The sequence below is a fragment of the Poeciliopsis prolifica genome, unplaced genomic scaffold (assembly GCF_027474105.1).
Source record: "Poeciliopsis prolifica strain line A6 unplaced genomic scaffold, Auburn_PproV2 SCAFFOLD093, whole genome shotgun sequence".
Classification (NCBI taxonomy): domain Eukaryota; kingdom Metazoa; phylum Chordata; class Actinopteri; order Cyprinodontiformes; family Poeciliidae; genus Poeciliopsis; species Poeciliopsis prolifica.
In genome coordinates this window covers 511,370-539,311 of record NW_026562468.1, presented here as the reverse complement: position 1 = coordinate 539,311, position 27,942 = coordinate 511,370, and the positions used below count along the sequence as shown (strand labels likewise).

Sequence of the window (27,942 nt, the reverse complement as noted above, 5' to 3'; positions counted from 1 at the left end):
CATCATTACGGTAAAACCGTAGAAACCCCTCCTCCGCCGACAAAATCCCTCCATGGACTGAGAATCCGCACTCTGCTCTCCATCATCATCTGCCGAAAATTGCGAGCGGGGCGCGGTGACAAAAATGCCAAGTTGGGCCGCTCGCCCTCCGCCGTAGACATGAGCTCTGCCACGGCCGTCGCTTCTTCCACCCGCAACAAGTCCTTATCAACATGCGGATCCACTGCAAAGTCGTTGCGATCGCCGTGGGTTTTGGAGTTTTTCTACTTCTGTACTTCTTCGGGGGGAACGGTGGCGCGGACGAGCCGCCGCCGAAGGAAGTTAGAGGGGATCGGGAGTTGGAGGAGGTCGACAGATTCCCACCTTCGCTTCTCTCCGATTATGTGGGAAGTGATGCCGTGGCGAAGTTGGTCAGAAAATCGGCCACGGGAGTCGGCGAGCGTGTGGGGCGAAAAGAGGGCAAGGCGACTGGAAGAGAGGGCAGCGTGAATGCAAAAAGGTAAAGAGGACAGTTTGTGCTTCTCTTTGCTTAGGAGCCAACCTTCTCATCATTCTTTCTTCAGTCTCTTTTTAAACTAAATTCCTCTATTTTAAAAATTTGTGATCAAGGGCGAAGCTTCATCTGCAAAGGTTCTCCCTTGTGTGCATTTAACATAATGTATCGTATTTGGCTGAAAATATGTATAAATGTATGGTAATGTGTGCAGAGACACTACAGGAGGCAATAAATCATCCTCTACTGTCAGTATGTTCATCATGTTACCCCATTTTGTAAGAACCAGGCCGTCATCTCATTCTTCTATTGACTCAAAGCTGCAAAAGTGATTTGATATACAGATTTTGTATTAATAATAATAAAAAAGTAAATGCACTCATGTACAAACCGACTGAATGAGATATTATTAGAAGCAGCATATAAAGGAAGCCCATCCTGTTCATCTGAAGATTATCTGATCTATTTTTTAATTTATTTATTTTACTGTTCTTTTTCTCTTTTTGGGGAGTTACAGAAAATGTCTGATCCGTCTTGGAACGTCACTTTCGCTTTCTGCTTTACAGGATGGACCCAGTTTTTTATGTTCTTGAGCCTCATGCATCCCTTGTGCTTTCACCTTCAGTCTGACTGACAGCGTCACAAGTGGAGAAACTCCTCTACCGTAATATGTATTCAGCACAGACGCCAGGGCTGGAGCCCCCAGACGCCGCTCGCTAGATAAAGAGCCATCAAGGCATTGCACTGAGGAAAAGTCCTTTGCGTCCTTGCAGAAGGCACGCCGCTGTTGCGTGTGCTTGGAGTTGATAAGGGAGATGGGTGGAAAGGGGTCACCGGTGGGCCCGCTTAGAGAAAAAAAGGAGAGGAAATAAGAGAAATGTTCCAGAGTGTGCTAAGATTAGAGGAGGCAATGAAGAAAAGGATCGGATTTTATTTATTTTTTGCTACAGACGATGCTTGGATGGGATTGTTCAAGCAGTGCCAGATTGATATTCTGGGATAGAAATTACTCATGCTTGTCTTTTTCAATCCCTATTCTGTGGTGAATCCGCTGTTCTGTTTGTCTATAAGTCGGAACGCCAGACAGATTTCCTGCAAGACTCACCAGATGAACGAACACATGTTCAAGTTTTAATCTTTAAATTTCCTCTGGACACATCACATCACTTCCGCAGCCAAAAATAGGTTTATCCCCTCATCCTCACAATTACAACTGTTATCACAGTTTTGCTCAAAGAACAAACATTTTTCATACTTTTAAAACAATTATTTAGTCATTTATACTAGATATTCAATCTGCGGTTTTTGTAAAGCTTTGGCTTGCTTGGCAACTATAAACCGGCTGACATCACACTATGTGTGTGAGGCAGCCACCGTAAAACATGGTTTTTGATCATTTAAAACTAGGAAAAAAATATTCTGAGTCAACATTTTATGTCATGTTGAACATCTTATAGAAGGAATTAGCAAAATTAGTGTTGGTAGTTAAAATGTGGCAATAATAAAACTGATGTTGCCTTACTGATGTGTTTAGATGATGATATGTCTTGATATGACAAAGTCTGTCATGATACAAATTTCGATTCAGTTCGATTCTCATGTCTGCGATTGATATGACAATATGATATGCTGATTTAACAAATCATTTAACTTCTGGGTGACTGGTCAAGCTGAAATGGAGACTCCAGCTGATTTTTTCTTGTATCCCATATATTTAGTCAAGCCTAAGTCAAAAAGTTATCTGCTGTTGATAGTCGTGTGTAAAAACATCTTTGCAACACTTCCTTAAAAGATTTACTTCATGACTGCATGCTTCTTTGAAATACTCCGTCATTTCCTTGAAGTATGTGGCTGTTTGTTGCAAAATCTCAGTCAATTTGTGACTCAGATGTTGTATTTGACTAGTGAAACACTTTCACACTGTATGCTAGAATACTTTGGTATGCAGAGGAGTACTGAGTTATTGAAAAACTGTGGTGAATGACCCAGTGGCTCTGCTAGCCCAAACCATTCAACTTCTACCGCCATGCATCACAGTCAACAAGAGGTGACAAGTGTTCATGATTTCAAGTAGTACTTATTCATCTCTGCTTTGGTGTTGGGGGCAAAACAGTCTTTCTCCTGACATCCATCAACCATCATATCTCTGGTGTGTCTTACCTCAGCATTTGGTTTGAGACACTGCCTTCTTTCATTCATATGTTCATGTATAGGATTATATTTCTGTTGATGTTTTGTGTTAAAACAAATCTCTTGCCCTGTCACTTCAACTATAGTTAAGCAGCGTTTCTGGCAGTAAAGAAGTCATCCCCTCACCGTGGCATTACGCAGAGCCATAAAAATGTCATCTTGCATGACTGAGCTCTCTCTCTGCTCTGGGTGTTTTGAGATCTCCCTGCTTGCCTGAGTAGCCAGCCTGATGTGCTGATGAGACTCTCATGGTGAATGAGAAGTCAGGAGAAGTCTGCTGTATATGTGTGTTCAGAAATTACTGATAAATGTTACTTTAGGAAACATTCATTCAAAGTCAAATGCAGGTTGCATTAAAATGAACAATTCTAGTTGAAAACTGCCTGCGAGCATGGCTAACTGTTTTGTGCTGGTTCTGCACCTGGAGAAGGCAGAGGAGCTCAATTTTTTTCATAGATTATCTATCTCGTGTGAGGTCATATATATATATATTTTTTTTTAAGTTACATGCTGCAGCTTTAAGGAGGTGTTACAAGTGAAAGTCTACTGTCTGGTAGAGCTCCAATACATCTGTGAAATATGTCTCAGTATAGTGCAACAGCCAGAGCAGAATCCAGCATCTTGCACAGCTAACCACAGCTTAAAATATTTTTTAGGTTTTCTGCTTAGCTTTGTGACAGTCATGATCAATCTGGGTGAGCATTGGTAATTATTATGCTGTTTTCCACCAATTCTGATTTCAACATTAATAGAGAAGAAATTTTGCTGTAATAAAAAATTTCCAATACTTTTGCTATTTAATATATGTTCCCAACCTTAATCTGATTTTTATTGAACTCAGAAAATTGAAACAAAGTACAGTACATATATAACAGCTAACAGTAGCAGATCTTTATTCAGACTTTACAGTGGAAAATAATGCCACTTCCATTCCTTCGTCGATTGATTAAGGAATCACTTGTATGAAATAACTCTGCTTTGTTCCTTCCTCAGATGTTCAGAGAACGTCTTTGATTCCTGCAGCTTCAGAGTACATTAAATGACCCAGTTCCATTCTAATAGCTAAAAACTATGACGTTGTGCTGTGGCACAGCTGTTGCTCTGGTTGTTCCCTCTGCATTCTCAGTTTTTCTTCCACATTATTGTTAATCATGCTGTAAACGTTTGCCCTTCTTTTCTTTGCATGTTTAATAAAACTTGCTGTGGTGCTGCTTTGCAGACAGAGAGCTCATATCCTGCTGTCTCTCTGGTGAATGCAATGGCTTCAGTTGCAGTCACCAGACTACTTCCAGATGTGGGGAGCAGTCCTTCAAAAGTGGTCCGCTGTGCACGGCACGTCACGTTTGCCAAACAAAGACACATTTCTGTTTAGTCTCTTTTTTTCCTTTTTTTTTTAGAACTTTGTCTATTTTTTCAATTTAACATACAGAAGTATGTTAACATGTTCACAAAGCATAGACAAAGCAACCCAAAACAGAGGGAAAAAGTAAATAAATGTGTATATAAGACAAAATTAGATAAGATAATAATACTTTATTGATTCCTAGGATAGTACACAATAAAAATTAAAATAAAGAAATAAGATTAAACATACAACAATAAATAACTATGTATATATATAAAATTCCCTTCTCACCCACCGCGGGTGGTTCTTATCCTCTGAGCTCGGGTCCTCTACCAGAGGCCTGGGAGCTTGAGGTGGACTGGGATGTCTGATGTTGTTCCTGGGATCTGTTGTAGCCACTGCTCCAGTTTGGGGGTTACTGCCCCGAGGGCCCCGATGACCACAGGCACCACTGTGGTCTTCACCTTCCAGGCCCTCTCCAGTTCTTCCCTGAGGCCCTGGTATTTCTCCAGTTTCTCGTGCTCCTTTATATATATATATATATATATATATATATATATATATATATAATTATATATATATATATATATATATATATATATATATATATATATATATATATATATATATATATATATATATATATATAGACACATGAATGCATGTACAAAGAAAAATAAAAGCATTGTGGGTGGGTTTGCCTTTGGAGGAGGTGCAGTTACCTACATAGCACATGGAAACTACTAAATTGGGCAAGGCTCCCAATTAGTCTCAGAAAAGTTTCTTTAGCTTCATGAGACGTTTGTGTTTTTTACAAACTCAGTAAATGAAGACCAGGTCTCTGCAGAATAGGATCCCTTATGATGAATGAGATTGTTGGATTCAGCCTGGGGACTCTGGGTCGGCCTCCAATCTCTGCAGATGAGGTTGCTCAGGTGGTTACAAAGCTCCTTTGTGGCTTGATTCATGAGAGCGTCAATACAAATCAATAAATTAGAAAATCTAATACATAATTAATTATACATAACTTGGAGTTTAGCCACAAAATCTCACATCTTTATGTACCTGTTGTCCTGAAGTTGACTATTTTGAAGTTGGGTTTGTCTTTTAAGAACAGTACTTGTATGCAGTAAGAGCTATAAAAAAGACTGCAGGGAAGTTGTGAATACTTTTTTATCCTCATTGGTCATTGTTGCAATAAATACCTTAATACAATTTTAAGTCCATATTAGAGTGTCAGTTGATCCAGTCAATAGAATAGATTAGGACATCTGGACAAAAGTAATGCTGACGCAGACAAACACTGTGGATTGTATACTCATTTGGTGCCAAAATGATGACTGCTTCAAATGAACGTGAAAAGAAATTTTGGTATTGAAAACTCTATTTCTAACTTTAAAAAATATAACATTGACTCAAGTAAATGAAGTAAATGCCAAACAAGGCCTTATGATTTTTCAAATATCTAAATTAATTTTACTGAGTGTAGGTTTCTAATTGCAACCTAACTTTGGTTTCTTTTGTAATATATTTTCAGAAAAAGACATGGCTTTCTGCACATACTAGTATTAAAATCTTGCAGTATATAAACTATTCAATAACCAACACAGGAAATGATCATCTTTCTCATTCCTGATATCTATAAACACATGTAGGTTTAAAAACTTGACATGCCAAATAGACTCTGGCAGTAATTTCTTCATATCTGGATTATTAATGTTATTATGTTATTGATCATTCATTTTTGTTTCATATCTTAAGCTTTTTTTCTCTTGTGTATTCCAGGGCAGGCAGCGTGATCCGACCTGTGACCAAGCGCAGGCAGCCTGAGGAAGTCATGCACTTAGCTGTGGTGGCTTGTGGGAAACGTCTGGACGAGACCCTCACAATGCTCAAGTCAGCCTTGCTATTCAGCTTGAAGAAGATCAAGTTTCACATTTTTACAGAGGACTCCTTGGCCCCTCAGTTTGAAGAAAGGGTAAGAGACCTTCATCATGCAAATTCTAGGAGTATGTGTACAAATTGTTAAATGGCTCAATAATGTCACACTGGAACCAGGGAGTCAATGCACACAACAATTACATGAAAAGACCTTAGGTTTTCATATCTCTGGTGTGTCTTTTTCCTGGAAATACCACTTCTTCTCACTTCTTACAGGCAGATATTGATGTTTTGTCTCAAAATAGGAACATATTGTATTTTTAGATCAACCTTACGTGGTGTGGGATTTTTCCAGTAATGTTGTAAGTCACCAGCAAGATAAACAATTCAAATTAATGAACTTCAAACTGAACACTGAAGCATTCATTCAAATGTTGCGTTTACAAGCCTCCCTTTGTGCGTGCTGAATCAGTGCCGCTGTGTTTTGACTGTTGTTTGGGAGGAAAAAAGGGGAATTATGGGAGTCTGGGCTTGGATAATGTTGCACATATGCTGGCTTTGAACAGGGAGGAGAGTAGGAGCAGCCACAGTGCTAAGAGACTCAAGGTAGGTGCTTGCCAAGGCCTTGTGGCTCTCAAAGACAGTTCTGGACCAAAATTCACTGATTAGCAAAGACATATTCACTTTGTACGAGCTTGACCTTCAGCTATTTTAATCTATTCTTTATTTAGGCTGTAGCTTCTGTAAAATTTATTTCTTGAGGTGTACCACTCAATCGGCCACCAATTATAACGGTTATTTAGGATTCATAAGGACACTTACTGATGGTTAAATCAAACCTTTAAATAGGCAAATAAACACAAGTTAATAAAGAAAACCAATATGATGTCACTCTCTTGAAAACTCCGCTCACTCCACCATGATAGACTCGAAACAACCTATGCGCTCTTGTAAAGCCTGTCATAAAATGTGTATTGATAACTAAGAAAAAAATAAGATCCTTCATAGCACCCTCAGTAAACCGCTTACCTATCCCTTAGCACCTGCAGAAAAATATTTCTTGAGCTGCCACTACAGAAAGCCTTATACTCTTACTTGTTTTGTATACAAAGCTAAAGTTAGCTTCTGAACATAGCTTCTGATTCAGTAAATGGCTAAAGTGCTAGTCCACCCAATTTTTCACAACTTTGAGTCGTTTCTGCTCTAGCTTAACAACTACAATTTGCGATGCTCAAACCGCGATCAGACGATTCTGCCAGTCATTCAAATCCTATATTTTTTTTGTTGAAGTTTTTTCTTTTGAATAGCAGTATGATACCAATTATAATCTGTTATGTTATGAGCAAGCATGGAGAAAAATACATTAAAAATATACAAAGTATACAATAAAAACTTAGCTATCCACCAATTTTACCAAGTCGGAAATATTTTAAATATTTTGCCAATGTTATTAAATCATTAAAAGGTTTACTAAATTAGGACTATGCAAAAAAAAATTCTGACTTTAATTTCAGTGTCCTGAGATCAAAGTGAGAATTTAACCTTAAATTCTGATTTTAAAATTACATTTATTGGAAGTTTTTTTCAGTGACAGTTTAAAAAAAAACCAAATCACAGAGCCCTGTATCATACTTTCTTCTCTACATCACTGAAAACTACAGGTAATAGCAAAAGCCTCCATGTTGTTATTAGACAGAGGGATTAATAAAAAAAAACTGCCAGAAGCTGGGTTTAAATTTATTTCACAAAATAGAAAATTATGACAGTTAATATTTTGTCTTATCTAAACTCCAGCATCTCTCAATTTGCGCGATTAGCTCGATTAAGGGTCAGCATCCTGTTTGTTTACAATCAAACAATCCAAAACAATTTCCAAAATAGCACTAACATTTTAAAATGTATTATGTCCCATTTTCTGGACAAATCAAATTGTTCTTTTTAAATTTACTAAAAAAAGCAACTTTGCTGCTGTGTGCTCCGCTTTCCTTTTACATCGTGTTTGAAAGAAACTGCAGTACAATTTCCTTTCTAGATATTTTCTTTAGCTTTTGTGCCTTCTCTGAGTGATTTTTGAAAATCAGTAATAAAGAAAGTAACTAACTGAGTCTTCTTTCAATATTATCTTCAATACTGAAGAGTGAGCATGAAGTACTGGCATTTAAGTATGGTGCGTTCACTGATTGGAAAACAGTATCAACCTTTTTAAGTTGTGTTTCCATTACAAATGTGTGCAAAACTGTAAATTTTCTGCTTTGTCAAAAAAACTAAATTTTGCAAACTTGTGCAGTTTTTCTATTAAATAAGAAACCCAATTAAAATTACACGTGGATAAGTTTGTTCACACAATAAGTGATTTAAAAAACATGTCACATCATCATCCTCCAACTCTTTCGGATCATCTTCTCCTTGTGGTTTGCGGAAATGGCAACATCTGGTTGTTCATCAGATGACTCGTGATGTGAAGAAAATGTTTCCAATGGAGTTTTGCAAAATAATCCAATTTCAATACGGGCTAAAGAACTCTCAACTAATTACTTATTCTTAAACATGGGTTATAATTTTTGTTTTTTCTTTCCTTTGGTTTGTTATCTAATTTATGTGAAGCACTTTGAATTCCATTGTTGCTGAAAATGTGCTATATAAATAAAATTACTTTCATTTATATAGCTCGAACCTTTTATTGAAAAACAATTTTTTTCTAAATTGGTTTATTTCTTAAGCAAATTTATTTTTTTAAATTTCAAATTGCGCAATGGTAGGGTCAATGGAAACACAGCTACTATCTGTGATTATGAAATCCTCAGTCATTAAGCGTATTTTTGCTCTGTCTCAGTCACCAGCCAATCTCTTACATCTCTTACTTCCGTTATTTGAAATATATTTTCATGAGACGTGTATATCTTCCTATGCAGCTGAACCAGTGGCCTCAGTTGGTCTCAGCTCGGTTCCAGTACAGCATCTATCCCATCTCTTTCTCTGTGGGCGACGCTGAAGAGTGGAAGAAGCTCTTCAAACCCTGTGCTGCTCAGAGACTCTTCCTACCTGTAAGACCACAGCAAATTTCTCATCTTATATCCTCAACATGCTTAATGTCACTAGTACGTTAGCAAGCAGATCATTTTTTTCTCTTTTAGACAAACATATTGTTTTCCCGCTTCACCAGTTAATTCTAGGTATAGTTTATGAATATAATTAATTACATGGGTGACTTCTCACGTTTGTCTACAGTGCACACTCAAAGAAACAGACTTGTCTCTAGAGACGGATACCAACGATTTTATTAAGCGGAGCTTGTGTTCTGGTATTGATTTTTCTTTTCAGGCCATTTTCCATTGAAATAGCAGTTGGCTTTCTAGCAATGAAAGGGACATTATGCTGGTGCAGCAGATTTGTAATGTTCTCCTCTTACTTCAAAGCAATCAGTTACTATTAACCCCAAAACAAGCAGGTAAAGTTTAACAAGTCAGAGTCAACATATTACAGTTTCAAGTACAAAGTAAAATAAACACACAAACAAAAAGAGAGCATTGAATTCTTTCCAGTTTCAAACACGACATAAGGTCACATAACCACTGCTTGTGAGTTGGAGCAGCAGCACCTTCCACCTGGTCAGGACTGTGCGCCTCACTAACAGTGAGCAAAATGCCAGTGCCTGTTGTTTAGAGGCTGGTAAAGGCAACCCCTCACCACTGAATTTTTGGAGTTGTAATTTATTAAGTTTTGGACATTTACCATGCCAAATGAAAGACAAAAAAGTCAAGTCTCGTTCATTAAAAAAAGTTTTAGGAATAAAAATAGGTAATGCCTGAAAGAGGGACAGAAATGTGGGTAGTACAGTTAGGGCCAGAAATATTTGGACAGTGACACAGGTTTTGTTATTTTAGCTGTTGACAAAAATATGTTCAGAAATACAATTTATATATAATATGGGCTGAAAGTGCACACTCCCAGCTGCAATATGAGAGTTTCCACATCCAAATCGGAGAAAGGGTTTAGGAATCATAGCTCTGTAATGCAGAGCCTCCTCTTTTTCAAGGGACCAAAAGTAATTGGACAATGGACTCCAAAGGCTGCAAGTAACTCAAAAGGCCTTTCCCTCGTTAACCTGTAATCAAGTAAGTAGTTAAAAGGTCTGGGGTTGTTTCCATGTGTGTGGTTTTGCATTTGGAAGCTGTTGCTGTGACCAGACAACATGCGGTCAAAGGAGCTCTCAATTGAGGTGAAGCAGAACATCCTGAGGCTGAAAAAAAGGAAAAAATCCATCAGAGAGATAGCAGACATGCTTGAAGTAGCAAAATCAACAGTCTGGTACATTCTGAGGAAAAAGGAATTGACTGGTGAGCTTGGGAACTCAAAAAGGCCTGGGCGTCCACGGAAGACAACAGTGGTGGATGATCGCCGCATACTTTCTTTGGTGAAGAAGAACCAGTTCACAACATCAACTGAGGTCCAGAACACTCTCAGAGAAGTAGGTGTATCTGTCTCTAAGTCAACAGTAAAGAGAAGACTCCATGAAAGCAAATACAAAGGGTTCACATGTAGATGCAAACCATTCATCAATTCCAAAAATAGACAGGCCAGAGTTAATTTGCCCAAAAACACCTCAAGAAGCCAGCCCAGTTCTGGAAAAGTATTCTATGGACAGATGAGACAAAGATCAACCTGTACCAGAATGATGGGAAGAAAAAAGTTTGGAGAAGAAAGGGAACGGCACATGATCCAAGGCACACCACATCCTCTGTAAAACATGGTGGAGGCAACGTGATGGCATGGGCATGCATGGCTTTCAATGGCACTGGGTTACTTGTGTTTATTGATGACATAACAGCAGACAAGAGTAGCCGGATGAATTCTGAAGTGTACCGGGATATACTGTCAGCCCAGATTCAGCCAAATGCTGCAAAGTTGATCGGACGGCGCTTCACAGTACAGATGGATAATGACCCCAAGCATACAGCCAAAGCTACCCAGGAGTTCATGAGAGCAAAAAGGTGGAATATTCTGCAATGGCCAAGTCAATCACCAGATCTTAACCCAATTGAGCATGCATTTCACTTGCTCAAATCCAGACTTCAGACGGAAAGACCCACTAACAAGCAAGACCTGAAGGCTGCGGCTGTAAAGGCCTGGCAAAGCATTAAGAAGGAGGAAACCCAGCGTTTGGTGATGTCCATGGGTTCCAGACTTAAGGCAGTGATTGCCTCCAAAGGATTCGCAACAAAATATTGAGAAAAAACTTTTTTGTTTGGGTTATGTTTATATGTCCAATTACTTTTGAGCTCCTAAAATGTGGAGTGTTTGTAAACAAATGTGTATAATTCCTACATTTTCTATCACATATTTTTGTTCAACCCTTTAAATTAAACGTTACAATCTGCACTTGAATTCTGTTGTAGAGGTTTCATTTCAAATCCAATGCGGTGGCATGCAGAGCCCAACTCACAAATATTGTGTTACTGTCCAAATATTTCTGGCCCTAACTGTATATTCATTTTAATTGAGTTAATACGTCCCAAAAGGACATCCACATTATGAGGATCCCTTCACTTGGTTCAACAGTTGAATCAAATTCTCTTTGAGCAAGTTGAGCAAATTTTGAATTTTTGTCTTTCTATTCTAAATGGCAGAGGAGCTGTTTTGTGAAATTTTAAGCAGGATCGCGGGTGATCGGTGATAAATAATGACAAGACGCTGTTCTGCTAGAATAAATGTGTCCTTTTATTCCGCCACAGATTACAGCAAATTCATTCACACAACAAACAATACGCAATGCTTAGATTCTTTCAATCCGCTCTTACCGTGACACAGTGAACCGGAGAGTCGACAGTTCAGGAAGAGCTGCAGCAACACGTAATTGGGCGTCCGTACTCTACTCCTACGCTACTCTGACTCTAACTCAACAATGGGACTTTTCTGCTTTTTATACTCATTACTAAAACAACCTCGAATGAAAGAAGGGAATGGCCATTTCCCCTCTTCCAGACGGGTTAGCCAATCAGAATGTTACTTCCCTGCCCAATTCAATCAACATACAGAACAAGTTCCACTTGGCCTCCTGTGGTCCATGTCTGGACCCCCGTGGTCCATGGGCTCCAGAGGCCATGAGCATTCCTTGATTCAATCAACATACAGCACTCAACTTCTTAAAATGTGTTGAAAATGTATAAAATGAGCATGAAACATACAATTTATCAAAGAACATAGAAAATTAAACATACAATTTATCAAAGAACATAGAACTCTAAATGGTTTTAAGGTCTTAAAATTGGTACGAACTGTGGCAGGTGGTTGCTGGTTTAATCCATGAAATGAAGTTTCCTCCAAAGCCAAATCTACTAAGGACTACAAAAAGACAATCAAACTCAACCCGGTCAAAGGCTTTTTCAGACAACACACTCAGCCGAATCTGTGGTGCTGGAAGAAATAATATTAGCCAGCCTTCTAATATTAAAATATGAGTGGCGACCTTTAATGAAGGTCAGCACTAATTGGTCTTTTGAAATAACCAATGTATAAACAGTTTCGTGTCTACGGGAAAGAATTTTGGCTAAAATTTTGACAACTGTATGAGGATAGGCCTGTATGAGGTACATTCCACTGGATTCTTGCCCTTTTTTGAAATAAGTGTGATAAAAGCTTTGTAAAACGATTGAGGGAGGGATCCATGTTGGAAACAATCAGTAAAGGTGGAGCTGAGCTACACAGAGACTGAGTCTGAGAATTGTTTGAAAAATTCTGAGGGGAGACCATCCTGAGCATTTACCAGACTGCATTGAGGCTATTGCTGGGGAGACTTCTGCCTGGGAGATGGGTTCATCTAACCCAGGTGTGTCAAACTCATTTTTGTTTTGGGCCAAATCAAGATTATGAAGGCTCTTAAAGGGCCGGTTGTGCCAGAATGTGTTGATAAAAGCTGTTAACAAACTGATATGTCAATGAATTCTTAAAATGACATAATATTATTGAAGATCTTTTCAGTCCCTTCAGGAACTAATAATAAATGTGACTGTTTATTTACTCGCTGTATAAATCATGGACTATAATCATACATCAACTAAATTCTCAAGAAACTGGAGGGATTGATTGATATATATTGGCAGTAAACAGATAAAAACTGTATTGATATGATTGATAATATAATATTTAATCACTCTTAGTGTTTAGTCTAGACTGTGGAGGGCCACATAAAACGCTACGGCGGGCCGGATTTGGCCCCCGGGCCTTGAGTTTGACACATGTGATCTAACCTGTTCTTAAGTTCTGGTGAAAATATGGGAATGTGAAGTTTAGCTACAAAGTCATCAGTCCTGTTAGCATTGGTTTGTGATTGTAAGCTTTTAGATACATACATTTAGATACTCCTTGTCGGAGTATCTAAATGTATAATTAATTTGACCATGATCTGTGACTATACTGTCATCTTGTTTTCGAATTCTGAAAATAGTTTGCCTTGCCCTAGAGCCCTTGAGCATGGATGCTAATAGTTTATCAGGTTTGTCTCCATGCACATAAAATTTGGATTTGTTGTGTAAAAGCAGGCGTTCAGCTGAGTGTGTTGTCAGCAGGTCAAGCCTTGTTTTAAGTTCAGTATGTCTTTTGGACAGTCAGGACACTGATTCAGAGCATATTTTACATCAACCTCTTTGATTTGTTGAATTAGGTAGTTGTGTTCATAGATGGACTGTTTTTACATTTTTGCTGAATAGGCAGTAATCTGGCCTCTGATGTAGGCATGAAAGGCATCTCATACCACAAGGCTGGAGGTCTCTTGGGAAGAGTTAGTAGCACAAAAGAAACGTATCTCATCCTGAATAAACTTTACAAAATTTTCATCCGACATTAGGGTTGAATTAAAAGGCCATGGTCTAGTTCAGACATGGGCAAACTACGGCCCCCGGGCCATATACGGCCCGTTAGTCTTTTTAATCCGGCCCGCCAAACTTGTCCAAATTATAGTAAAAACCCATGGAAGTGTAAAAATCTCATTCATTTCCCTTGCCCTTGCAATACCATCGTTCCCCGATAGATGGCGCACTAGTCATTGATCTTTGTTGGAGAGTAACTTTCCAGCTGCCGTTTCCCCCTTCGGTAAAAATGAGCGGACCAAAGAAAAGAAAAGTGGAGGCTGAGTGCCGAGTGTTTAAAAAGGAGTGGACAACAAAATATTTTTTACTGATGTCCGATCAACGGCTGTATGTCTGATATGCCAAGAACGGTTGCAGTTTTCAAAGAGTACAATATCAGCCGTCACTTGGCCGCAAAGCATGCTAACTACGCTAGCAAGCAGTCAACACAAGAACGGGCGGCTACTGCTCAGAGGTTGGCAGCTAATTTACAGACTCTGCAACAATCTGCGATTCAAGAGTCAAGTACCAAGGCAAGTTTTCTGCTGGCATTCAAGTTAGCAAAGGCTAGTGTAAATGACCTTATTAGTATTTTGTGTTTCCTCATTTAAAAACGAGTATTTGTTAACATAAGAATTTATGCTTTTATTTTGAAAGGGTTTGAAACGGAAGAGTGGTGAAGTGTGACGCCAACTTTAGACAATTAACTGCTGGTCATCGCGCAGAAAGAGAGCGCTCAGGTTGGAGTAAAGCTAATAAAGGAGTAGTTCAGATTAGAGTATAGACAGTCAGTTGGTTGGCGCTTGGTTGATGGGAACAAGGTGAGAGTTTTTAATATGTAAATATATATTTAGTTTTACTGTAAAATGTTATACGGCACTAATATTCGTTGATTAACCGTTAACAGTTAATATGTTGCACTTTATGACAGGTTTAATTACAGAATGTAAGAAAAGTGATTTATATGTTAAAGTAAAATGTGAAAACAACACTGTTTGAGTTATTAATGTATTTTATTTGTATGTTCTGTAGCTCTTACGGTGTGTTCACATAAAAAGGCATTAAATAAACGTTGTGAACCATCAGTTTGAGAGACCATCCATTCAACCGGGACGCTACAGCTAGCAAGCCTTTCTCCGAAGGGGAATTTTTGAAAGAATGCATGGTAGAGACAGCAGATCTCTTGTGTCCTGTCCCCTGTCACAAGACCCCGAAACAGCACCGCATGAGGTGTAATTGGAGCTGATCGATCTCCAGTCTGACTCCGTCTCAAAAGAGAAGTTCAGATCTCTTAAACTGAATGACTTTTATGCTTCGAAGCCACATTTCCAAACCTCCGGAGGATGGCACAGAAGATGCTGGTATTGTTTGGCTCGACACGCAGACTTTCAGCGTCATGAACATCAACAAAGCCCGTCACAGATCCGGTTAACTGACCAACACCTCAGATCGATTCTGAGAATTGCCACAACGAAACTAACTCCAGACTTTGATGCACTGGCAAAAAAAGGAGAACAACACTGTCCCCACTGAGATGTGAGTTTCTTTACTGTCTGATGAAAAAAATAGCAACTTTAGCATTTACGCGGCAGCGGTACAGTAGCTTAACTAACATGCCGCACATCGCTCTCATTTTAAATACCCCTTTCTGTCGTTGGGTGATAATATTGTAACGATTCTATGTTTTAGTTTTGCTGGGGTTCACATGGTTATATGTTAAAAGTTACATTGTGTTGCTTATTGTTACATGTAGCGTTATGTACTTCCGCTGTCTGACTGCTGACTCCCACTCACACGTGATTGGTTGGTCTGTCATGTGGGGGAGGAGCAGCAAGAGTTCTGTTGTCAGTTAAGCTGTCAGGGAGTGAAGCAGTTTGTTAGGAGCTGCAGCCATAATAATAGCAGCTCCTGTTCTTATTTTTAATAAACCCTGTTTGACGGAACTAGCTACAGTGTTAGCATCATTATAATATGTTCTGAATGTTGAAAGTGATTCCATTGATCTTTTTCCACTAAATGTTGATTTCTTTAAATTTGCACCTTCAATTGTGTGTTTTCCATGCATTTCAATACCCAGGTTTAATAAATTACATTGCATGTCCCAATGCTCCTGGCCCGGCCCCTCTGTCAAATTTTAGAACCGGTTCTGGCCCGCAAGTCAAAAAGTTTGCCCACCCCTGGTCTAGTTCTTAGGGGGAAGTGAGGAAGGGACGGGGATAGAGTGAGTCGGGCTTAGTCTGAAATAACTTGACATTCACAGGAACGTATCTGCTGTAGCCATTTAGTATCTGTAATAAAATGATTGATTCTCGAATAGGTTTTGCGTACATGTGAAAAGTATGAGTACTTCCTCTTGTCAGGATTTAAAGTACGCCACACAAGAAAATAGTTGTTTAAAAAAATTTTCATCATCTGTATTAGAAGCGTAAACATTGATCAGGGTGACCAGAGTGCCGTACAGTTTCCCACTTACTATAATAAACCTGCCATGTTTATCAGCTACCATGATATAGGCCTCAAACTGAGTATTCTGGCTGGTCAGTATGGAGACCCTTCATGCCTTAACCTGAAAATGGGAGTGAAAGCATTGTCTCCTCCAGTATGCCACCGCACCTGGTCTATCTTGGAACTCAGCATGTTTGCAGAAAATTTGAACTCAGATTTCAGATCCTCACCGTGTTGCTGAAGCAGTGTGGTGACAGCCTTTACCGTAAGCGAGCATCCTCCCTTCTTATTTCATTTTGTGCTCTTACATTTCATTACTAGTGGATAAATAATCAAAAACAATAACCAAGATGTTTTTGTATTGACAGGTGGCGTAGAATTAGCTTTCTGTGGGGTGAATTTAATCCAAAGACTGGATTTTCCCACAGCAGTCCGTTGCTACTCTACGCTGTCCACATGGCAAACCGGAAGCTTTTTTTTTTTTTTTTTTTTTTTGCAAAACTTTGATTAGCTGTTGCAGCTGGCTGATTAACAGGGAACATGAACCCAACAAGAAAGCTGCTGGTGGAAAACAATGGAAAGTTATAGTGGAATTTGGAATAAAAAAGCATGCAGATCCAGGCTCCATCCTGCAAAATTGCTGAGTCAGCTGCAAAAGAAAAAAGACCTGCAACCTGACTTAAAATTGCATCAGTGTGGGAATTGGTTATTATTTGTAAGTAGTTCCTTTTAGTCTGATGAATATTGCACATGCAAAATATTGTATTTTGTAAAGAAGAATACTCCAAAAACGTTAACATTGTCTCTTCTGACAGTATGGCTCCACACTGCAGCTCCCAACCTTTACAGTTCCACTACACTGCTTCACTCTTGCATAGCATTGTTTGTGTGTGGGGGTATGTGGGGGTGAGCATGTGTGTGCGTGTGTGTGTGGGTGTGTGTGTGCCACAGTCAGAAGTTTCACATCAAACATATCCTGAATACATACGGAAAGTTTTAAGTTTATGATTTGATTAATTAAAGGAGTAGAAAATAAATTTTAAAAAAGTTTGTCTTCTCTTGTTAAATTATAAAATAATTTTGACAACCCTGTTTTATTAGAAACCTAAGTTCATTATACCTCATAACGAAGCCTGAGCGCTGCCGGACTCTTAGTCTCCAGAAGTCACTTCAGTTGAGCCTGTCACACAACGTGTAGTAGGGAAAGAAAATTTCAAAAGCAATGTATTTTACCCTGATCTAAATAAGTTCAACAACAACTCATAATATAATCTATATGGAATAGAATGACAAGGAGTTTCTCTGTCTTCATTACTGCAATTATCCCTTAATAGAAAAAAAACACAGAAAGATATAAGAGTTTCATTTAGGTGGCCAAACTACAATACTTAATTTATTGAAAGTTTTTTTTTTTCTATGAAATATCTTCAAAAACAGCAGTTAGTTTTAAAAGAAAAATCCAAATCACAAAAGAAATTACAAACTTATTCCAATTTCAAAGTTGATGTTAATGAGACATTAGTTAATCAATTGGAACAAATTTTAATCTAATAAGCCATTAATTGACAATGGTAAGTTGATTAATTGTTTGCATCCCTGTTATGTGCTACTGCTGCCTCCAGGTAATCCTGAATGATGTGGACTCATTGCTTTATGTGGACACCGATGTTCTGTTTCTGCGTCCTATGGATGATATCTGGATGTTCCTCAAGTCTTTTAATGAGTCCCAGCTGGCAGCCATGGCTCCAGAGCACGAGGTGCCCAAGATCGGCTGGTACAGCCGCTTTGCCCGGCACCCTTTCTACGGAGTGACTGGGGTCAACTCTGGCGTGATGCTCATGAACCTGACAAGGATCCGCAGAACGCTGTTTAAGGTGAGCTCCGAACACAGCCCCCCGTAATTCTATGCTGTGATAAACACACTATATATAAACAGTGGCCTGTAATTTATTCCTCCACCACTAAGTGCTCAGAGTGGCTCTGAACAAGACTTTCCAGATCACCACACAGACATCATGCCTCAGCGTCTCTACGGGCATCACTTGGAAAGTGGAATACAAATGTCCTGCCTCTTTGATGACTTTCTTTCTCCTCGTCTTTCTCTTGCAGAGTAGCCTGACTGCTGGCGGTCTGTTGTGGAAAGATCTTCTTCATCCGCTTTACCAGAAGTACAAGAACCACATAACGTGGGGAGACCAGGATCTCCTCAATATTATCTTCCACTATAACCCAGGTGCAGTGTTTGTTTCACTTTATTCATCACATCTAATGTGGAGAAAGAAACCAAAACTCCTCTGAAACATTCTGTACTAAAGGCTGAAAAGCATACTCTGCTCTGCTCACTAATGCTACAGTCTTTTAAAGCCGTCCTTGTCATGGCTGCAGGTGTAGACCGAGTTTCTGCTACAGCTGTCAAATGTGGGCATTAACTTCTCAGATGCAGCGGCTGTATGCTAGCTGCCAAACAACAGTGTAGAATCAAAGCCCAATGTCCTTCAGATCAATTTCAGTGAAATGCAAATTTACACTAATATCTTTGTTTTTCCATATTTGACCAAGTTATTAATGAATATGCAATAGAAATATTGCTGTCAATTTTTTAAACTTTCCTAATAATTGATACCTTTACAGTAAGGTTCATTTAGATCAGGGGTTTTCAAAGTATGAAATAGTGAGCCCCCCCTTCAAGGAGCACAATGCCTTCTGCCCCCCCCCACCCCCCTAATAATCAACCCACACACAAACAAATGCCACTACAAAACACCTAATAGCTTAGAACCATCTCATCTTTTAAAATGACACTTTATCTGAATGAAATTTAACACATGAACATTTTAAAACATTTTCTCCCATTTCAATTATTTTATCAGGGCCTTTGGATGGTAAATATGCCCTTTTTTCATTTTTCTAATGATAAGAACAACCCCAAACTCATTTTTCAACCGTTTTCTCAAACAAACGTTACATCTGAGCTTCTGAGTTTAATGTTTGATACCAACAGTGTTTTCACATCTTAACAAAAACATTTTGATCAGATCTTTGGAACACATCTGTAAATGTTGCACATTTCCTTAAAATTAAAAAATAAATCAAAAACCTAAACAGTTACACAATTGTGGAGCTCTTTTTGTGGCTCATCTAAACAATTTAAACAAACAATTTATCTCGAGCTAAAAGAGCGTGCTGTATGAAAGAGCGGAGGCATACAAAGGAAAAAAAAACATTTACGCACGCTATGCGCACCCTTTCTTTTTCTATCACAGTCCTGAATCATGTGTAACTAATTTTATGTATGATTTTAACTAAATTGGCAACATGGCAACATTACTGTTCAGCTCACCTTAGTTTTAGTGGGGACAATGTGCTTGTGCTTTTGATGCGCAAATCCGGTTAATGCGGAGTTGCACTGTGGAGCGGTATACCGGCAGATCATTTTCAACCAGCACCTTGACCGGGATTTATTTCTAATCATTGCGAGTGCGGAAAACCCACATTCGCAGAGATAGGTTGAAGTGAAGGGGTTGAGCACGTTTACTAAAAATTTGTCCATTTTTTTTCTCTCACATCAGTAGACAGCAAGCGGATAGCTTCTTCTTCGGTTTATTTTTTCCCTCGCACCGCGCCTCCCCTAATGTGCTCTGGCGCCCCCCAGGGGAGGCGCGCCTCACACTTTGAAAACCGCCGATTTAGATCATTTGTAGCTTAATTATAGACTATCTCCATAGCTAAAGGTTGTAAAATTAATAAATGCCAAGAAATGTACTACTAAGACAGCTTAATTAACTAGATTTGTTTGCTTTTTAGTTTAATTGTACAGAATTTATGTCACATTAAGGTGGAAATTGTTTTAAAATGTCTTTTTCTCCCCTGCAAAAAGCAGGTTTTGTAACAGGGATGTTTACACTTCAGCAAATGTTTTAAATCTGAACATGTGACGATGTGTACTTTTTTTTTTCTTCTGTTGCAGAGAATCTTTATATCTTTCCCTGCCAGTGGAACTACAGACCTGACCACTGCATGTATGGGAGTAACTGTAAAGGAGCTGAACAGGAAGGCGTGTCTATTCTCCATGGCAACCGTGGAGTTTATCATGACGACAAGCAGCCTGCGTTTAAAGTAGTCTATGATGCAATACATAATGTAAGTACAGGTGGATAAAAACAAAAAAATATATATTTTTAGATGAAAATTTGTCTCAATATTATTCAATCAACCAAAGCAAATATCAATTAAAAAACAAGTTGTTGTCAAATTCTTGAATTGTAATGAATTTGTTTTTGTTTTGTAGTGGAATATTTCATTTTGGAAGAAAGAAATTTGACTAAAAACTATTTTTTAATTAAAATCACTTATTTTTGTCACATGAAGAGAAAAAGTTCTTTGCAAAATATAAACTTTTATTTGCGCATGTCAGAAATCTTTAGTTGCAATTCTCAAATTTTTGGTTTTGATGCTTGCTGTTTTTGGCGAGCCAGTGTAACTCCAAATATATACTTACTTCCAGTTGCAAAATGGAAAACCAAGCTTGCAAATCACAGGCTGAAGCAGGATATTCACATAATTTCTGTATTTCTTATTAATGTTGCAGTGTATGTCTTACACTGTAACAGAAAAAAAGAAACATACTTCTTTAGAACAAATCTACAAAATATAGTTTTATTTTGAATTGCATTATTTTGAATGCCTTTTTCCATGTTATGCTATGAGTTAAATTGCTGTTCTTTTGAAGTTTGCTGTGATCAATTAAGCTTTGTTGATAAAGGACTATCAGTAGTGACAACTGCCGGTCAAACATGTCTCACATTAAAGATATCTGAGTCTTGCCAGTTTCCTCAGCTCAACCGGAAATGATTGACGTGGCCTGAATTTAAATGGAAGTATGTCACCATTACTTGACCAAGTTATTAATTGGTCAAGTAATTGGTTTACAATTGGTTGTTTAGGGCACAGTTCAGAGCTGGGTCAGTCAGCACTAACACGTCTTTATGCCCCACCCAGGATGTTCATTTTCCAGCAATTAAAACTCTTGAGTTCAACCAAAAAAAGCCAGCAACGAAACCAAAAGTTCAAGAATCGCAACCAAAGACTTCTGTCCTGTGCCAATTACAGTTTATGTTTTGCAAGTAGCTTTTTCTCTTCATGAGACAAAAATGAGTAATTTGAAATTAAAAATTTGTTTTTAGACAAAATGTTTTTTCCAATATCAAATATTCCATTGCAATATTTTTGCTTGATTGAATAATATTGAGACAAATTTACCACCATATGCAATTTGTAATTCAGCATCATCTTCAATGTGCCTCATGACTTTAGAACTTTCTTTAAAATCAAATACCATAATTATGTTTTTTCAAAATGTTCTGTCATTCATGATGTTCGATTGGTTGGAAAGCTGAAAAGGTCTTAGCAAACGCTTCATCAGTCACTATTGTTTCTATGCAATTATGATGTGAATTTTGAAAAAAAAATTTAAATCTTGCAAAAAAGAAAATGTGAATTAGATGTGCTTCTCTCTACTGGTTTGAAGTGCATCAGTCAGACCACGTAAAGAGTGATTTCATCAGATGTTGATGTTCCTCATGGCTGCAAAAAGAATAAAAAAGAAGATGCAGTAAGACATGTATGTGCTACATGTGTGTACACATACATGTAGCACATACATGCAGCACATACATGTAGCACATACATGCAGCACATACATGTAGCACAAACATGTAGCACATACATGCAGCACAAACATGTAGCACAAACATGTAGCACATACATGCAGCACATACATGTAGCACAAACATGTAGCACAAACATGTAGCACAAACATGTAGCACATACATGCAGCACAAACATGTAGCACATACATGCAGCACAAACATGTAGCACATACATGTAGCACATACATGCAGCACATACATGCAGCACAAACATGTAGCACAAACATGTAGCACATACATGTAGCACATACACGTAGCACATACATGTAGCACAAACATGTAGCACATACATGCAGCACATACATGTAGCACATACATGCAGCACAAACATGTAGCACATACATGCAGCACAAACATGTAACACATACATGCAGCACAAACATGTAGTACATACATGCAGCACATACATGCAGCACAAACATGTAGCACATACATGCAGCACATACATGTAGCACATACATGCAGCACAAATATGTAGCACATACATGCAGCACATACATGCAGCACAAACATGTAGCACATACATGTAGCACATACATGCAGCACATACATGCAGCACAAAGATGTAGCACAAACATGTAGCACATACATGCAGCACATACATGCAGCACAAACATGTAGCACATACATGTAGCACATGCAGCACAAACATGTAGCACATATATGCAGCAAATACATGCAGCACATACATGCAGCACAAACATGTAGCACATACATGCAGCACATACATGTAGCACATACATGCAGCACAAACATGCAGCACAGACATATAGCACATACATGCAGCACAAACATGTAGCACATACATGCAGCACATACATGCAACACATACATGCAGCACATACATGTAGCACATACATGCAGCACATACATGCAGCACATACATGTAGCACATACATGCAGGACATACATGCAGCACATACATGTAGCACATACATGCAGCACAAACATGTAGCACATACATGCAGCTAATACATGCAGCACAAACATGTAGCACAAACATGTAGCACATACATGCAGCACAAACATGTAGCACAAACATGTAGCACATACATGTAGCACATACATGCAGCACAAACATGCAGCACATACATGTAGCACATACATGCAGCACAAATACGTAGCACATACATGCAGCACATACATGCAGCACATACATGTAGCACATACATGTAGCACATACATGCAGCACATACATGTAGCACATACATGCAGCACAAACATGCAGCACATACATGTAGCACATACATGCAGCACAAACATGTAGCACATACATGCAGCACAAACATGTAGCACAAACATGTAGCACATACATGCAGCACATACATGCAGCACATACATGCAGCACAAACATGTAGCACATACATGTAGCACATACATGCAGCACAAACATGTAGCACATACATGCAGCACATACATGCAGCACATACATGCAGCACAAACATGTAGCACATACATGCAGCACAAACATGTAGCACATACATGCAGCACAAACATGTAGCACATACATGTAGCACATACATGCAGCACATACATGTAGCACATACATGCAGCACAAACATGTAGCACATATATGCAGCAAATACATGCAGCACAAACATGTAGCACATACATGCAGCACATACATGTAGCACAAACATGTAGCACATACATGTAGCACAAACATGTAGCACATACATGTAGCACAAACATGCAGCACATACATGCAGCACATACATGTAGCACATACATGCAGCACATACATGCAGCACAAACATGTAGCACATACATGCAGCACAAACATGTAGCACATATATGCAGCAAATACATGCAGCACATACATGTAAATTGTTCACCCATAATCAAATAGCAAAAGTTTGATCACTTCTAAAGTTGAAGTGATCAGAAAGCAGCAAGACTCTCCTAAAGAAATACATTTGTCTTTAGATTCAAGGTGACGAATGCTGTGAGACTGGCAAAAGCCAATTGTTGAAGTGACATGAAGGCTTGTGTAAAGCATTGTACTATGTGGTTGGACATCATTATCTTTTTGTTATGCAAACACTGATAGAAAAACATCTCACACTTCACAACAGTTAGCTGAAAAAGGTGGGACTGCTTCTTTCGCTTACAAGAAAGGGCTCATTGAAAAAAATCTCTCAGGCTGGCTGTCGACTGGGTGATGTTGATTTTCTTGAGCTCACATTAACAATCTGGGTCAGTTTTTTAATTTCAGATGGCAGTTTTGCTGGCAGCAAAGATAAGCCTCTTAGAGATGAGGCGGAATGTAATTTATGATTAATACACAAACCATACCCCACCCCTCCTGACAGAATTTGTAAATGCCGTTTACAGACTGATGAATTCTTTTTTTAAAAATACTCTTTATTTAACCTTTTCCATTATTACAGTAAAACATTCAAAGCACACAGAACTTAGGGCACTGATTTGTAATTTAGTAGGAGAAAAACAACATTACAAAATGTTAGATCTCATGATTCTATTGCTCTAATATGTAAATTATTTACACCAATGTTTTTTGAAAGTGTCCTTTGATGCATAGAAGATATGCCAGCTTTTTTTCAGATGGTGCACTGATGGAGGGCTCAGGAGTGAGAACCCGGGTAGGAGGAGCGTTGATGCGGGGTGGCGCTCTTGCTATCTGCTTTGGTCCCCTCCATGTTCACCAAAAGGATAATTCCTAATCCAAATCCAATCAGACGGGCTGCGGTCATACATGAAGAGTCAGTGAACAGAAAATTTATCCGTAGGAGGATATAGAGTGGGTGGGGAATCTGTAATACAGGCGTGGGCTGAGATCCAGATAGACAACCAGAAACTATCCAACCAGAGCAAAGCCAGGGGGCAAATCCAGATAACAAGAGCGAGAGCACAACAATGAGGGTGAGATGAAAGTTCTGGATGCATTATTCATAATGCATTCAATAATATTGCAGCATGAGTGTGAATGATACAGTTACCCTCCAATCCTTCAGGGATCCGAAAGACACAAACGTTTCTTCTGGAGTGGGACTCTAACTAAAGCACTTAAACTGGAGTTTCCTCTGCTGCTCGAAGCAGGAGCCCAGGGCCTCAGTTGCCACCTTTGCCCAGTTGTCCGCTTGATGCACGTTGACGTCTGCCTTGTCGATCCTCTCAGCTAGCGGATCAACTAGCTAAGCGGATCAGCTCAGCTAGTCATCAGTGACAATATTGTCCCAAACGATCGATGTCTTGTTTTGGTTTTCCATTGTCCCCCTTTAAGACCATCTTCAAATAAATCATTGATACCTTAAGTACTCCATCCGAGTCCATGGTTGTTCCGGGGCTCTCAACTCGTTGGCCAGCCACATTGTTGCTAGCTTCATTCGGACGCTTATTAGTTTTTTTGCGGCCGGGGTACTTTTATCCTGAGCTCTGAGCATCTTTATAAATTTTTATGGCTCAACAAGTTTCTCCTCCCGTAATTACACTGAAATAGCTTTGGGAATAGATACTGATAACTGACTGTTTCTCCACAGTTCCCCTTCGAGGACAACATGTTCCAGTCACTCTTTTATCCCATCCAGAACAAGTTCTTGGACACTGTCAACACTCTGTGTGGTCGGATTCCCCAGGTCTTCCTCAAGCAGATTGAAAAGGCGATGAAGACGGTGTTTGAGGCAAATGTGGTGCACCATGTGAGACACCGCAAGTGACTATGGTTGGAGAGCTGGTCTTCCTGTGGATTATGAGCAGCAACAAGATATGTCGAATTAAACTGGAGGGTGTGTGGATTGGTAGTGCTGGACACTATGGACCTCCTGGAATGGGTTACTTTACAAGACGATGGACTGCGATGATTTGGTGGAATGAACAGACAGTGCCTTGCTAAAGTTTTTCCACCCCCTTTAACTGGTATTTCATATTTTGCTATGTTGCAATGCCAAGCTTTAATGTGTTTTATTAGGGTGGACCAACACAAAGGAGTTTGATTAAGCCTCTTACTCAATACTTTCTCCAACCAAATTTTTGCCCATTCTTCTCACATTGCAGAGTGTTCCTTGACCTAAGAATGCACCGATTGACTTTTTTAACTTTCGATACTGATAACAATATATAAGATTTAGAATCAGCTGATACAGTACACAAAAACAATGCTGAATTGACATAATCAGTCTTTTTTTAAACACAGACATAAGTGTACTGAATTACAAATTTGATAACTGCACCACTATAGCTCGTTTAAATACAGAACAGCTTAACAAGGTTGGTGAAACATATAAAATAGTACAAGTTTAATTTAAGTGGGTGCAATTAGAAATATGACAGCCAATGTAAAATAATGAAGAAACTAAAACTGACAAAAATAATAGGTTGACTGCGTTGGTCAAACATGTAAAAAATAAACTGCATCAAAAAGTTTTGATCTTATTTCTGGCTTATTTAGAAAGCTGGACCGATTTTAGCCAATACCATTTTTTTTACTAACAAAAAAAAAAAAAACTCTCAATCCAAAAGTTGAGAACAGAGGGGTGACTATTTTAACCACCCATGCAGATGTGACCCGTCAGCCCTCCCTCCCCCAAAGAACAAAAGGTTGATTTTCAGATTTGTTGAGGTATATGAGATCTGTGGATGAATTTGGTTTCTCATGTAAGTATTGGCTGATCACCAATGTTCCAAAATAAAGAAAATTGGGGGCAATTTATCAGTGCACTCATATTTATAATGCTTTCATTAGCAATACAATTACAATTCTTGATATTTGCAATAGAAAAATTACTTCAAAATCTGTCAGGTGCTATAAATTTTTTTTAAATATATATGCAAAGCTCCACTGTGAATTACTTTTACCTTGCAATTCAAATTAAATGTTGAAAAATTTTACATTTTTGCACTGGATAAAAAAGTAGAAAATTGGTTATCTATTATTACCTCAGTTCTTTCGTTTCACTTCAGATATGCAGTGTTTTGTGTTGGTCTGTCATAAAAAATCATATCAGGCCGCATTGTGGTTATAATTTGACAAAATATGTGTAGTTCAAGGAGAATGACTGTTTAAACAAAGGCACAATGCTGATCAATTATGCAACAGAATATTTTTGCCTTTTTTTTCCATCTTGTTCTACAAAAATAAGAATGTATTGCATAAAATGCTGTGGGTAAAAAAAAAATGTAGGTAGCACCTCATCAAAAACGCAGAAGAATATTTTTAGGTATATTTTTTTGTTATGCATTTTCCAAATTGTTATTTTTTTCTCACTTTTCAGGCAATATTTAACAACAAACAAGTAACTTTCAGAAATATGAACCTTTTAGCAGTATTTTGAATCATAGGCATGTAAACGAGAACAATCCAATAATTTAGGATCTTTTTCATAATGCCACTATCAGTATTAACTATAACACAGTAAATTAAATATGATTTTTTATGTTGAAGACAGATCCTTAAAATGCACTTTGTGACATTAAAACAGGTTTTTATTATTATTCTTTTTAAGTGAATGTACACATTTTAAGCAAGTTTGCTTTACTTAAATCAAACCAAATGTGCAAGTTTTTTATGAACTTTGGGTGAGAATGTGCCATAAAAATATTATTGTGTACCATGTTTACTATCAGAAGATTTGGAAGTGTGTGTGTTTGAAAAAGTGTCTCTGCTTGAAGGTTTGTGGTGTGCCTGAGTCGTTTTTTTATGTTATAATAGTGTAATTGTATCACATATCTCAATTTGCAAATTTGAAATACAGTCCACATGTTTTTAAATAAAACAATATAATGTTTTGAAGCTGCTTCAGTCCAATTTTTCTTACACTATATGTTATTAAAAAAAACTTGTTTGTCCTGAGGGGTAATTTCAAATATGCTGCAAGTATGGTTCTATTTAAAGATTAAATACGCTCATCTTGATGCATTTAAGACAAATGCCTTCTGGGATAAACATATGGTTTTGGGAAACAATAAACATATTTAAAGGAAACATTTGCACATTTTAATCCAAAATGTAAGCAAGCAGAGTTCCAAAATTAAGTCACAGAAGTTTCCCTTTCAAATAGATTTAGGATTCATAAGAAA

At 38.3% G+C, this 27,942-nt stretch overlaps 1 protein-coding gene across 1 annotated transcript; it reads left to right on the top strand.

Annotated features, from left to right (window-relative positions):
- Positions 1–65: 65 nt before the first annotated feature.
- Positions 66–27,655, top strand: gxylt2 (glucoside xylosyltransferase 2). Its single transcript, XM_055022961.1, has 7 exons — positions 66–499; positions 5,814–6,006; positions 8,822–8,953; positions 17,821–18,072; positions 18,308–18,431; positions 20,166–20,338; positions 25,407–27,655. Exons 1-7 carry the CDS (start codon positions 213–215, stop codon positions 25,581–25,583), a joined length of 1,338 nt encoding a protein of 445 aa, XP_054878936.1. The 5' UTR covers positions 66–212; the 3' UTR covers positions 25,584–27,655.
- Positions 27,656–27,942: the final 287 nt, after the last annotated feature.

Bases quoted from the DNA above. Each gene is read 5' to 3' on its own strand.
- gxylt2 (XM_055022961.1), top strand. From the start codon at position 213: ATGCGGATCCACTGCAAAGTCGTTGCGATCGCCGTGGGTTTTGGAGTT. The intron at 500-5,813 runs GTAAAGAGGACA...TGTGTATTCCAG, and splicing joins GGCAGCGTGAATGCAAAAAG to GGCAGGCAGCGTGATCCGAC. The intron at 6,007-8,821 runs GTAAGAGACCTT...CTTCCTATGCAG, and splicing joins CCCCTCAGTTTGAAGAAAGG to CTGAACCAGTGGCCTCAGTT.